General features: G+C 42.1%; 1 protein-coding gene across 1 annotated transcript in view; it reads right to left on the minus strand.

The window, feature by feature from the left end:
* Positions 1-15,132, minus strand: part of PSTPIP2 (proline-serine-threonine phosphatase interacting protein 2) — a 120,661-nt gene that overhangs the window by 48,863 nt on the left and 56,666 nt on the right. Inside the window, exon 3 of the mRNA XM_006144409.3 lies at positions 502-579. Coding sequence (XP_006144471.1) covers positions 502-579 — 78 coding nt within the window. The remainder of the gene's footprint in view (positions 1-501; positions 580-15,132) is intronic.

The following is a 15,132-nucleotide window of genomic DNA, read 5'->3' on the forward strand; positions in this document are numbered from 1 at the left end:
GGAAAATTTAGAAAATATTAATAATGACTAGTGACTTCATAGTTCATTTTAGCTTTCTTTCTGTTTGTCTGGACTTTTTATAGTTGAAAATGATAAATAAAAAAGGGGCCAGCAGGTAGCATGGTGCTTGGGGTGCTGGACTCCCATATAGTTGATCATGGTTCAAATCCCAGACCAAGCAGCTTGAGATTCACACTGGGTGCATGCACATGTGTGCCCTGAGAGGAGAATGGAGAAGGAGTTGCAGAATGGCCATCATCCCGGGGAGGGGGGGGGGGGGGGATTCTCACATTCTGTCTCTCTGTTTCTGTCTCTCCAGTGAGTACACATACCCTGTAGCAAAAACAAACAAACAAAACTCTCAAAGAAAATAAGAAAACAAAAGATTTTAAAAATTGTAATCCCCTCCAATCTACTAGCCAGCTCTGTCTACTGAAGTGATGGTTGCTCCTCTGTGTATTATGAGCCAACCTGGAAAGCAGAAAGAAATATAGTACCTACTTGATCTCAGATTGTCCACATGGCTTCTTCCTAGAGAGGCTGAGCAGATCTTTGCCATACTTCTCTTCAATCGCGGCCCTAAGGGGAATAGGAGAGAGGATTATGGGTCCTACCCTGGGACCGACTCCAGCTAAGATACATCACATTCCCCTTGAAAGCAGAACTTTACCTGTGACAGCAGAAGACACCATTCTCTAACATGCACAACTCCCTCTATGTGGCAGGGAAGAACTGTAACTAGACCAGAGGCCCTCACCTCTAAGGTGGGCTTCCCCAGCTACAGGTCCCTAACATGGACATCACATGACCATTACAGCAAAACTAAGCTTTTTTTTTTTTTTTAAGTGAAATAAGAGATGTTTCCATCAAATCTGTACCTTTGAGTCCAGCCCTCTTCTGTCTTCTCTGAGGGCCCTTTCACAATTTATGTAGAGTTCTCTGTTCATGGTCAATTCAAATACCTGACTAACTGTCCCATAGAAAAGGGAATTTCAGGATATAAACAATTGGCATATCTCCTACGAACAACTGGTTGTTACTCGGTGTTGTGAGATCACACTAAAGCATTAAACATCTCCTTTTCCCACCCACTCCTCCCCACTGTTGTCTGTAATCATCTCTACTTGCTGTCCCAGCCCCAGCCTTATCTAAACCATACTATTAGGTTTAGGCAATTTAGGCTCATCTGCTCCCCTTCTTCAGATTTTAAAAAATTACATAAGTGGGGCCAGCAGGTGGTATGGTGGTTAAGGGCACTGGATTCTCACATGACCAACCACAGTTCGAGTCCCGGACTTGGCGGCTTGCTTTCTCACTTTCCCTCTCTTTCTCTGTCTCTTTCTCGCTCGCTCGCTCTGTCTCTATCTGGTGAAATGAAAATAAAGAAATAAATAAAGTTAAATAAAATCATTACTTTTAAAAAATTACATAATAAATGAAAATGTCCCTCCTGCAAAAGATCCAAACACAAAAGTGTACAGTCTAAAATACAGAAGTGCCCCTTCATGCTCCCATCAACCCCATTCCTCTTTCAGGGGCAGCCACTATGAAATCTGTAATTACATACTTATGCCTCACAGCTAAATAACTTTTTATGTTTACATAATTGTCATCATTCTATTATTTGCTCTTTCAGTTAGTAATATATCTTATATCTTACAGAGCTTTCCTAATCATTATGTATGATCCACTATGTTCAGAACATGCAGTGGTCTATAGTATGAGGTCCTCTAGTTTGTTTTCAATTTTCACTACCACTAAAAATAAATAAGGGTCCAGCAGGTAGCATGGAGGTTAAGGCAATGGATTTCATATGACCAGCTTCACAGTTCAAGTCCTGAACATGGAGACCTGAAAATCACACAGGTTTTGGGACCAGCAGGTAGTATAGTGGTTAAGATGCTGGACTCCCAAGTGGCCAACTGAGGTTTATTTAAGGCCCAGACTCAGAGGCTTGAAACTCATGCCAGGCACATGTGTGTGTGCCCAAAATCCTGAGAGAAGAATGGAGAAGGGATAACAGTGTGGCCATCCCCCACCCCGGGGGGACAATTTCTCTCTCTGTCTGTGTTTCCAGAGAGCACACACATATTAAAAATCTGTATTAAAAATCTATTTTAAAAAGAAGAAAAAGAAAAGAAAATTATACTAGGCACATGTGTGTGCATGCCCGAAATCCTAAGAGGACAGTGAGGAAGGGTTGTGGCACAGCTATCTCCCCAGGGGAGTATTTCTTGCTTTCCCTCTTTCTCTCTCTCTCTCTCTTTCTGCCTCTCTCTGGCTAGCACATGTACCCTATAGCAAAAACAAAATAAATAAAAATAAAAAGCTAAACAAACATCTTTTAAAAATTAACAATCTTTTTTATCATCATCAGTCTGAGGAAAATGGTTTTTTAAAAAAAGGCTATCTCAGGGTCAGCTCCATAAGGCTGCCAGGTGTTTTCATAAGATCTTGACCCTTTTCAAACCAAGGCATTCCACTTAAAGATTCACTGCAACTTTGTAAGAAGAAAATATATATGGCAACAAAACCTATGTAAATGGGAACCTGGGGTCTAGCTCTGTAGCACAATGGTTAAGTTCTGTTGCACAGGGAGCTAGATCCCATGTGTCCAAACATGGTTCAAATCCAGACCCCAGAGCCTTAAAAAAACATGCTACGCATGTGTGCGGATGTTCCCCAAATCCTGACAGGATGGAGAAATGGAGGAAAAAAAGATTATGTCAATATTCCTTTCCATCATTGGGGTGCTTTTTCTCTCTTTCTCTCTCTCTTTGGTGAGCACATGTGCCTTTGCAACCAAAATAAAAGGATCTCAGGGCCAACAGGTGGCAGGTAGATTAAGGTGGTTGCGTCCCATAAGGCCACCTGCATGGTTCACATACCAGACTCAGCAGCTTGAAATATACTCTGGATGTGTGCGTGTGCATACCAAAATCCCAAGAGGAGAATGGAGTAGAAGGGATTGTGGTGTGACCACCCCCTAGGGGAATGATTTCTCACTTCTCTCTTTCTCTCTCCCTCTCTCTCTGCCAAGCACATGTGCAGGCAAGCAAAAAAAAAAAAAACACCTCTCATTTTAATTTGTATTTCTCTGATTTTCCTTGTGACTGTGCATCATTTTATATGTTTTATATATTTTATGTGTAGCTGTATTTCTTATATAAATTATCATCCAATTTTTAATTTTGCATTTTGCTTTTTTCCTATTATTTGGTAGAAATTTTTTATGTGCTATGAAAATAATACTTATTCTTACATATGTTACAGAGTTTCTCCTATTTGCTCATTGGTCTTCTCTAAATAATAACTTTATTCATTTTATTAAAATGATACGTTTTAGGGCAGGCAGATGGCATGGTGGTTAAGGACGCTAGACTCCCATATGGCCAACCGAGGTTCAAGTCCTGGATCTGGTGGCTTGCTTTCACACTTTCTCTCTCTCTCTCTCTCTCTCTCTCTCTCTCTCTCTTTCTGTCCCTCTCTGGTAAAATTAAAAATAAATAAAGTTAAATAAAATAATTCTTTTAAAAAATAAAATGATACATTCTCATTACTTTTAAAAATAAGCAAAAAGAAATGTACAAAGAAGAAAGCAATAAATCATCCAAAAGTCCACCAACTGAAAATAATTATCATCATTTGGTGATGATTATAATAGACATTTCTTTATTCAGGCACATGGATAGAATAGATGAACAAATAGATATGACAAACAATTTTAAAAGAATGAGATCATATTCTACAAACTTTTTATTTATTTATTTATTTTTTTAGGTTTTTGCCATAGAGCATGCATGCCCACAGAAGACAGAAAGACAGAGAGAGGGAAAGTGAAAAATCAACTCTCATCCCAGGGGGTGATAGCCATGTCACAATCCCTTCTCTTCCATTCTCCTCTCAGGATTTTGGGCATGCACACACATGTGCCTCACAAGATTTTCAAGCCACCAGGTCCAAGACTCAAACCACAGTAGACTGCCTTAACTAAGCCATCTGCTGGCCCCTCCACAAGCTTTTTAAAAATAAAGTATTGAATTCGATTTTACTTGAACTTTACAGAAAAAAGGAAACTGAAGTGAAGCCGAAGAAATTACTAATTTAAAAAAATAATCTTGCCAGAGGCTATGCACTTATTGGAGAGACACAGAGAGAGAGAAAGTGAAAAAGCATCCCCCTAGGGGAATAGCCATGCCACAAGTCTCTCCTTTTCACTTCTTTCTCTTTTTGAGATTTTGGGCACAAGCAAACACAGATGGCATGTTCTCAAGTTGCTGAGCCATGTAGTCAGTCATGAAGAATTCAGTCACCTTCACCACCACACCACAGGCTGGCTCTAATAAGTGTTCTTAAACTTTCCCTCAGAACTCTGCTGAACTTATTCCATTGGCTTCCTGTCATTATACAGAAGCCTAGAACTATCTGTTCCCTCCTGAACATTTCTTGCTTAGGCAATTTGTTTTTTCCTTCATAAGTACTTGAAGAATTCTTTCTTGAAGTGAGTAACTTAACAAGATGTGAGTAGATGTTGATTTTTATGATTCTATGAATCACTAATTAATATTGGTTACTGTATCAGTGTTTCTTAGCTTACAGCATACCCTTCAGACCTATTCACTTCATTTCATGGAATTTATCTTGTATGATATTTCTAAATACTTTTCTTTGTTAAATTATTACCTGGGACCAATTACTCAGATGTCAGATTAACTTTGTTTTTCCCTTTTTTGTGTATTATAGGGCACATGTGCTCACCAGAGAGAAAAAGAGAAAGTGAGAAATCACCTCTCTAGGGGGATAACCATGCCACAATCCCTTCTCCTCCATTTACCCCTCAAGATTTTGGGTATACACGCACACTAACCCAGCGTAATCCTCAAGCCTCTGGGTCTGGGACTTAAACCACAGATTCAGCCATGTGAGATATAGCCTCCTTAACTTCCATGACACCTGTTGGCCCAGCTTTGTCCATTATTAAGTTATGGGTTCTGGCTCTTTGCTGTTTCTGACCAAAAGCCTTTCTTCTTTCTTTCTTCCCCAGCATTTTTTTCAGCTGAGGTGCACGTGTATAGCTGCTGTGCCATTTGGTTTCATCTTGCTCCTGGTGTTGTGGGCAGCCCTGTCTATCTGCTCTGAGACCCTGCAGGTGAATTGTCCTTATGCCTTTCTAATCTATTTTTTTTTCTTTTTCAGGTTTTTGCCACAGGGCATGTGCTCTTGCTGGAGAGAGAGACAGAGAAACGGTGAGAGAGAAGGTGAGTAATCACTCCCTAGAGGGGATGACCAAGCCACAATCCCTCTCCTCCATTTCCTCCTGGGATTTTAGGCACGCACACACACACACAATCAAGCCATCGATTCCAGGACTTGAGCCACAGTTAGTCATGGGGAAGTCCAACACCTTACCCAGTCCAGCCACCTGCTGGTCCCATGCCCTTCCACTTCTCCTTCTCCTTCTCCTTCTCCTTCTCCTTCTCCTTCTCCTTCTCCTTCTCCTTCTCCTTCTCCTTCTCCTTCTCCTTCTTCTTCTTCTTCTTCTTCTTCTTCTCCTTCTCCTTCTCCTTCTCCTTCTCCTTCTCCTTCTCCTTCTCCTTCTCCTTCTCCTTCTCCTTCTCCTTCTCCTTCTCCTTCTCCTTCTCCTTCTCCTTCTCCTTCTCCTTCTCCTTCTCCTTCTCCTTCTCCTTCTCCTTCTCCTTCTCCTTCTCCTTCTCCTTCTCCTTCTCCTTCTCCTTCTCCTTCTCCTTCTCCTTCTCCTTCTCCTTCTCCTTCTCCTTCTCCTTCTCCTTCTCCTTCTCCTTCTCCTTCTCCTTCTCCTTCTCCTTCTCCTTCTCCTTCTCCTTCTCCTTCTCCTTCTCCTTCTCCTTCTCCTTCTCCTTCTCCTTCTCCTTCTCCTTCTCCTTCTCCTTCTCCTTCTCCTTCTCCTTCTCCTTCTCCTTCTCCTTCTCCTTCTTCCTTCCTTCCTTCCATCCTTCCTTTCTATTTGACCAGAGAGGGACAGAGTGAGAGAGAAAGAGAAAGGGAAAGTGAGAAAGCAAGCAGCCAGGTCCAGGACTCCAACTGTAGTCAACCATGGTGAAGTCCAGCACCCTTAACCACCACGCCACCTGCTGGCCCCCCCATGCTCTTGTAATCCTTTTTTTTTTTTTTTTAGTAATTGTTTATTTAATTTTATTTATTCATTCATTTATTTCAATATGACTAGAGAGAGAGACAGTGAGAAAGTGAGAAAATAAGCCACCAGGTCCAGGATTCGAACCATGGTCGGCCATGTGGGTGTGTCCAGTGCCTTAACCACCATGCTACCTGCTGGTCCTGGACCTGTCTACTCTTATGTAATATTCAGTACTTGTTTAAGCAAGAATCCTAGTGCTTATTGTTCCGTTTTGTTTTGTTTTAGGCCTTTACTCTTGGACTGTTTCTAAAGTTTTTGCCAGCTCCTGATAAGTAAGTTAAAATGAAGCGCACCTAAAATTGACTCTAGTTGCAGAAAAAGATGCTTTTTAACTCCCTAGAAACTATTTCTACTTTTCTGAATTCTTATTTACTATATCTATACAAAAATTACAAAACTCCGTAATGAACATTTAATAGTTTTACCTATAAAAAGATGTTAAAGCTATTTTCATTTTTTAAAAGTAAATATAATATTCATATATTTCAGCCTTTCAAATAACTATGTCCAGTAAGATTTCTTTAGAGTATTTTGTGGTTTCCAGAAAGAGAAGTTACTCAGTCTCTTTCTTCTAACATTAAGGCACCATGAATCTAAACACACCATAGACAGTATCTGTTCCTCACGTAAAGTCCTAGAACCTGGAAAGTAATGAGTTCCAGTAAGCACAACCATGTACTCTTTGGAGAAAAGAAGAAGCTTTAATGGAAGTGAAACTACAGAGTCACCCTCATGAAGCCAGGGAGTAACTCCTGACATTGAGAGGGTGTTTCCCCAGCAAGAGGAAATAACACTCCAGGAGTCTGTAATCATTGGGACTTTGCAGAGGTCACCCTTAAATAGGTAGGTCTTTGCCTAAATCACCCCTCTACCACCTGTGTAATGTTTCCCTCTCATCTACTCCCCCAGTTTGTCATACTGAACAGCCATGGTGTGCCAAGAGTTGTATTAGTGCTAAGAAGGCAGAAATGATTGAAACATGAGACTTGCCTGGTGGAGCTCATACTCTGATGAGGGGTAGAGGTGGAAACTAATACTCAATTCACTACCATGTGCAAAGTCCAGCTGAAAATGTTCAGAATAATTCAGGAAATAGAAGAGAAATCACGACTCCTCTTAGCACATAGCTGGCTACAGTTCCTTCATGAAGTCCCCCTTGGAAACCCAGTTCATTTTGATCTCTCCCCATCAGAATTCTCAGGCCAGGAATAATCCACGTGCCATTTTCTCTTTAACAACCACAGCAAATATTTTCAGACATGTTTTCCACTGGGCCTGAAAACAGCCTTAGGAAGACCCTCAGCCCAGTGCTCCAGGCAGCCTCCAAATCAGAGCGAGCATATAAGATGAAATCCTCTCACCCTAAGAGCTGCTCGTCTTTACTAAGTATGTCAATACAACACCTCCACGAAATTGTGGAAGAACACAGTTCTTCTTGAGAAGAACTGTGTTGTTAGATCAGAGGATCTTCTAGCATATCTAGTAGAACCCCCTTCATTTTATAGATGAGAAAACTAGGATCTTGATTAATACTACCACTGTTGAAAAAGCCAGGATTAGAAGACCAGGAGTCTGAACTCCCTTCCTTCTTTCCTCCTTCCCTCTCTCCCTTATTTCTTTTTCTTTCTTTCTTTCTATCTTTGTTTATTTATTTCTCTTTTTTTATTATTATTGCCAAAGGATATGTATACTCTCACCACAGGAGACAGAGAGGGAGAAAATCCTCCCCAATGGAGCATGCTATTCCATAATCCTTTCTCCTCCATTTCTCCATCCTGTCAGGAATTGGGGCATGTATGTGCACATGCTTCAAGCTGCTGGGCCAGGATTCACACCACATAATGAGCCATGTGTTTTCTGGCTCCCTTAACCCCTAAGCTACAGGATGGCCCCAATACTCTTTATTTCTTTTGCAGGTCTCAGCTACCAGACAATTCTATTGGGTACATGTTGTGGCCTGTCCTCCCCCCAAAAAATATGCTTAAGTTCTAACTCCCAGTATTTCAAGATGTAACCTTATTTGGAAATAGAACGGTTGCTGATGTAATTAGTAATGATTAAGTCATGTTGAGGTAGGGTGGGCTCTTAATTCAGTATGACTGGTGTCCTTAAAAGAAGATGGATGTGGGCGCCAGCAGATGGCATAGCAGTTACATCGCTGGACTTTCACATGGCTGACCATAGTTTGAGTCTTGGACCCAGTGGCTTCAAAATCATGCCAGGCATGGGTCCATGCATGCCTAAGATCCCAGGAGGAGAATGGAAGAGAAAGGACTGTGGCGTGGACATCCCCCTGGGGGGTAATTTCTCACTGTCTCTGTCTCTCTCTCTCTAGTGAGCACTCACACTCTAAGGCAAACACCTCTCAAAAAAATTTTAAAAAAAAGATGATGATAAGTGAAGATGTAGAGAACACCATGTGAGTTTGGAGGAAGAGACCAGGTTACACAGCTGTAAGTCAAGGCACACTAAGAATTGCTGACAGACCCAGACCTGAAGAGAAGAACATGGAACACACTCTCCCCTAGAAACTTCAAGAGAGCATGGTCTTGCCAACATCTTAATTTTGGACTTCTGACCTACAGATCAATGAGGGAATACATTTCTGTTATTTTAAGCTATCTAGTTTATGGCTATTTTTTGTGACTTGACTGTAACTTAATCACAAGCTGCTAATGCCCAAGGAATCCACCATTCCCACCCTGGTAATCTGTCATTCTTGAGCCCACCCTGAGAAATAGCTGACTCATACTGAGGGCCCTGGAATCAGAACTGTAACCAGGGCAGGTTGTAAGCACGGGGAGTACTAGAGCTTGTATGAAGATCACGGAGTCCCAAGGCACGGGGTTATGGATTCCTCAGTGCCCAGTTCTGGCACTTGTAGCCACTAATAGAGAAGCAATAAAGAATTCTGGGCATAAAGGTGTGCCACAGGCATGCTTCCCTCCTTCCTCCCCAGGATCCTATTACAGCACACAATTAATAAAACTGACCTGGCTGCCAAGTTCCAAGCAAAACTCTCTTTCAGAAAAATATACCCAGACTTCTTAGATCATTAAGTAAAGCAAAAAAAAAAAAAATCAGATGTGAAGTTAATAGACATCTATCCAAGGGTGTGGTAGTAAGATGCTAGGCTCCCACATGGTTGACAGTGGTTCAAGTCCCAGACCTGGTGGCTTGAAAATCACACCAGACATGTGTGGGTACGTGACAAAAATCCCAAGAGGAGAATGGAGTAGAAGGGATTGTGGTGTGGCCATCCACCCTGGGGGATGACTTCTCACTTTCTCTCTCTCTCTCTCTCTCTCTCTCTCTCTCTCTCTTAAGTGCTCACACCCCTTTAAAAAACCTTTAAAAATTAAAAAAATAAAAATAAAAATCCAGGCCCCATTATCTACTGACTTTGTAATCTTGAATAAGTCATGTAAATCTTGCTAAAATTCTGTTTTCTCCTCTATAAATGGAGCTAATGAAATATTCCACACCCACCTTCCAGACTTAATGTTACTTAATATTAGTAGTAAGTACCATTAATAGTAATATTCTATTTACACACCACTTACCATGTCCCAGGTCTGTACAAGGCACACTGTAGCAAAGCACAGAGTCCAGGGTCCAGCTTTCCTAGGTTTGGAACCAGATCTATCCCTCATTGGCTGTGTGACCTTAGGCAAGTTACCTAACCTCTATGAACCTCATTAGCTTCCATTGTAACTTAAGATACTAAAACTTATCATAGAAGATTTTTTATGAGAATTAAATGATATGATATATGCAAGATACATGGCAACATCTATCTAGTAAGCCTCAATAAAGGGTAGCCATAAATAGAATCTGATTTAATCACCTCTGGCTAGCCTCTAAGGTATGATTACCCTCATTTTTGTATTTCTCAATTCCTGTTCATGTCTGGAGTTCATTATGTAATGTCTGGCCCACCTGGGAGGGTCTATGGATGAGAAAGTCCATGGGCTTGGGCTATCAGTAAGAAGATGGCATCATTTTCATGGTTAACCAGCTGGTAGACCTCAGACTAGAGTTATGTATAGAATACTTCCTTTAAAGAAAAAAAAAAAAAAGGTGGGGAGGGGAGGAGAAAAAGAAGGAGGAGGAGGACAAGGAGAAGGAAAAGGAGACGAAGAAGAAAATTTGTCCTTAACAATGAAGAATGAAAAAAATTTACTTAGGCATGTAAGCACTAACAGGGGAGAAAGGACATTCCAGGTAGTGAGATAATGGAGGAATGGAGAAGCAGAGAATTCAAAGCATGCTCACTTAATAAACCTGCCTGACTGGACCACAGCAAGCGGGTATAATGAGTGAGAATGTATGACACAGGCAAGAAAGGGAAGGAGATAGCATCTCTAAGCTGGGAACAACTGCCTCCTCCCACCCCCCACCCCCGAGACCACCTGCTCTTTTACCCTAAATTGCTGAGTCATAAATACACAGATTATGTGAGACCACCCTTCCCCACCCCACACTATTCTGGGTTCTCTCACTTTCTAGATTCCCCTGGCAAATTACTTATCCAAACTCATCTATTGCATAAAGCTACACTTTCAGTGCAAAGAAAATGAGATTAATAAAACTCCAGGTAGTTGACGTAAGGGCAAAGGAGATTATTTCCAAGTGGTGTGTAAACCTCAATATTACGGTGATAGAGACACTGAGGCCGAGTCCTGGGCACAGTTAACATAGCTATTCTGATGTCAGCTGTGGTTGTCATCATCATTATGTCATCATTATGCTCTTCCGGCTGGTGGAAGGGCAAACTGGGTAAATGATTTCCTGATGGATTGCTTGTTACTCCGTTTTGTTACTTGCAGTGTTGCACTAAGTCATGCCAGGACAGGAACTGATCAGCTCCAAAGCACAGCTGAGCTATGGCCCAGGGATCAGAAGTATGGATGTAGGCAAGGCAGCATTGCTGCACACTCCAGAGCAGCGCATGGCGCTACATCTTGCATTTGGGTGATCATTCTATCCATCCCCAGATAATGTAGATGGACTGGTTGCAATCCACTTGAGTATTACAAGGAAAAAGATACATCCTAGTTTTCGTCCTGAAGATAAAACGTGGCACAGAGAGGCACAGTCCTGGCAAGGGCAGGGGGAGGGAGGGAGCTCAGGGGGTACAGCATCTCTCCCTTCCCCATTGCTCCCTGAGTAGGTTGAGCTGTTAGAAATTCTAGAGAGGCTCATGGTAGCAGGACTTTGTCACTTTGAGAAGCTAGGGTCCTAAAACTACAACAGTAGTCATAGGGAATATTTAGTTACATAGTATATAAAAGTTTTACAAACATCTAAGTATTCAATTTAATGAACTCAAAATAACAGTGTATGACAAGCTGCTCTTATCCTTCCTTCTGTTATGCATGTATGTTTCATCTCTAGTCTCTATGAACACCAAATATTCTGGGATTCCACATGTAATTTACATCAGCTCAGTAAAATAAGGTTCAAGACCCAAGGAGGATGTTTCAGCAACATCCGGCTATGGCTCAGACTCTGCAGACAGAGCCCCAGGTCCCACATCTCCCACACCCACTAGGTCAAGAGGAAAGGTTGTGCCCCACTCCTGCAGAAGACCGCACTTCTTCTCAGGAATTATCCCTGGACCAGGGGCAGGGGAGGAACTCACCCCTCTGTGACAGCAGCCTCCTTCCTGCAAGCTCACGAGCTCATACCTCCATACTCAAGGCATGCATATCTGACATTCAAACATAATGCCAGCAAATTCTTTTCCGAAGTTAGAGAACATGAGATCGGCTTCTTGCACAATGGAATTCATGGGGGGGGGGGGAAACCCATGTACTAGAAATTCAGTGTAAAATATTTGATCATTTTTATTATGAAGGGACCAGCAGTTGGCGTAATGGCTATGTCACTGGACTCTCATGTAGTCGACTGCGGTTCAAGTCCTGGACCCAGTGACTTAAACTCACACCGGGCACGTGTGCATCCATGCCCAAGATCCCAAGAGGAGAATGGAGGAGAATGGAGAAGACGGGATTGTGACATAGCCATCCCATCTGGGGGCTTATTTCTCACTTTCTGTCTCTCTGTTTCTCTCTGTCTTTCTGGCAAGCACATGCGCCCTATAGCAAAAACCTCTCAAAAAAAAAAATTATCATGAAACATTTTCTCCTCTTTCCTGTGTACTTTTGTGAAATTATTAAAAAGTGAAATCTGGGGAACCAGCAGTTAGCGTAATGGCTATGTCGCTGGACTCCCACGTAGTCAACCGCGGTTCGCGTCCCGGACCCGGTGGCTTAAAACTCACACCGGGCGCGTGTGCGTGCGTGCCCAAGATCCCGAGAGGAGAATGGAGGAGAAGGGATTGCGGCGTGACCATCCCCCCCAGGGGGTGATTTCTCACTTTCTGTCTCTATGTCTCTCTCTGTCTGGCAAGCGCACACGTCCTATAGCGAAAATCTCTCAAAAAAAAAAAAAAGAAAGAAAGAAAGAAAAAGTGAAATCTGGCCCAGCTCATAGCCTGGTGGTTAAAGCTGCCAGATACCACATGGCTGGCTATGAAGTTCAAATCCTGGTCCCAGCATCTTGAAAAATACACTAGGCAAAATCCCCAAAGGAGGGAGAAATGGAGGAGAAGGGATTATGGTACCACCATTCCCCTTGGAGAGGTGTTTTCTCTCTCACCCACTCTCTCTTTCTCTTTCTGTCTCTCTCTCTGTCTCTCTAGCAGTGCATGTACCTTCAGGCAAATTATTTTTTTAAAAGTGAGATTCTAGATTTTCTGTGGACTATTTTTCTTTTCTTTTCTTTTTATAAATTTGCTGTAGGGCATGTACATGGCACATATCCACTATGGAATACTCCTCAGCTATAAAAAACAATGAGACTCTGGCATCTGATAGAAAGTAGATAAATATGGAAGATTTACTGCTAAGCAAAGCAAGCCAGATTATGAAAGAGAGGCATTGTATGTCCCCAATTAATATATAACAAATGTCTGTACTCTATGGAAAAAAACTGAAATATCAGACAGGTATAAAAACATGGAGAGCAACTAGAGACAGTGTGGGAGGAGGGTGGATACAGCAGAGGATGAGAGGGAGGGAATCAAAGGGGACAACGAAGTAAAATATATAAGAAACACAAAAAAAAGTTTTTTAAATTAAAAATAAATAAAGAGGGGGGGGCAGAGTGAGCAAGCACCCCCAGGCGATGGCCGCAGCTCAATCCCTTCTCCATTCTCTCTGGATTTGGGGCACACATGCACATGCACCCAGCATGTTTTTCAAGCTGCTGAGTCTGGGACTTGAACCACATAATTGGTCATGTAGGATCTATCACCTTAACCACCATGCCCTGGCCCTGGACTAGTGTTTTTCAAACTATGGGCCAGAATCTATTTGTGAACCATAAATTAATTCAATGGATTAAGACTAGCATTTTTAAATATTGATTTACTTCTGAGAAAGAGCCACTTCCAACAGGCCTTCTTACTGTATCCATCCTCAGCCAGATCATATCAAGTGCTTGGCATACACAGGAAGGCCCCAGGATGCAAACCACCACATGGATCCCATTGCATTACCACTGCTCCACTGTCTTGTCCCAAAACCAGTATTTTTAAGTTTAAATAGAATGAATAAAATAATGTGGTAGTTGTGTTTTATTAAACTGTTGTTTCATGCATGTGTATATCAGATAGCAAAGTAAAATGTATTTCTTACTGAGGGTCACATTCAAAAATGTGTGGAAGCCACTGATTTAGACCACGAAACCTCATTGTGTCAGGAGACCCTTGGATGGGTCAGCCTTGGCCATCAGCCAACACCTTCTTTATCAGTAGGTGTATGGCAAGGCTGCTTCATTCCCAGGGGAAAATTTATAGAAGCCATAACTGAGGGAGGAACACAAAAATCAAGGAGTGTTCTGCAAACTCTAGATCGTGCAGGCTCATGAGACTTGTTTGCTTGCCACAGTGTGTCATGGTGCTGTTGAAGATGGGGGAAGCCCGCTCCCAGTGGACATACATAAAATTAGGAAAATTGTAGCAGGGTGTTCGCACTGTCAGCCATCTTGGCTGGAAGAGAGAGAACTGCTCTCCTGAAGAGAGGAGGGGTGATGGCCTGTTGCATGGAGTTTGATGGGGGCAAACCTCTCCCTGCTGACCCTTCCTAAGATCACAGTATGGCAGAGCTCTGGGTCCTCTTAAATCTTTGGGACAGTCCAAGGAATGAATCCTTGCCATTTGAAGCTGAGCAACTAGTGTGAGTTTGATCATTACCTTATCTTCCCTTGAACAGAAAATAAAGAAACTTTACTGAAAACATTTTGGGGTTGGGGCCAGCTAATGGCATGGAGTTGTTAAGGGAGCTGGATCACACATGGTTGACTGCGCTTCCAGTCCCGGACCCAGAGGCTTGAAAAACATATCAGGAGAATGTGTGTACATGCCAAAACCCTGCAAGGAGACTGGAAGAGAAAGGACTGCAGTGTGACCACCCCTCCCCCCAACCTTTCTTTCTCTTTCTCTTTCTGGTGAGAGCATGAGATCTATGGCATAAATTAAAAAAAAAAAAAAAAAAGGAAAAGAAAGAAAAAGAAAAGAACCAGGCATTGTGGTGCACATCTGCAGTCCCAACTAAAGCTAAGGCAGGAAATGTGCAACAGCAAGAACCTGTCTTAATTTTTTGTTTTAATTTTAACTAATAGAATTATCTTATTTGCTTTTTTTTTTTCTGAGAGCTATAGAGCACATGCACTCTCCAGAAAGACAGAGAGAGAGACAGAGAAAAAGAAAGCAAGAAATCACCCCCCAGGAAGGATAGCTACTCCACAATTCCTTCTCCTCCATTCTCCTCTCGGGATCTTGGGCGCACACACACACACACACGCCCAGCGTGAGTTTAAGTCACTGGGTCCAGGACTCAAACTGTGGTCAACTACACATTGGTCCCAACTTATTTGCTTTTTTTTTTTTT

This window comes from Tupaia chinensis, unplaced genomic scaffold, assembly GCF_000334495.1.
Source record: "Tupaia chinensis unplaced genomic scaffold, TupChi_1.0 Scaffold000119_1, whole genome shotgun sequence".
NCBI lineage: Eukaryota > Metazoa > Chordata > Mammalia > Scandentia > Tupaiidae > Tupaia > Tupaia belangeri.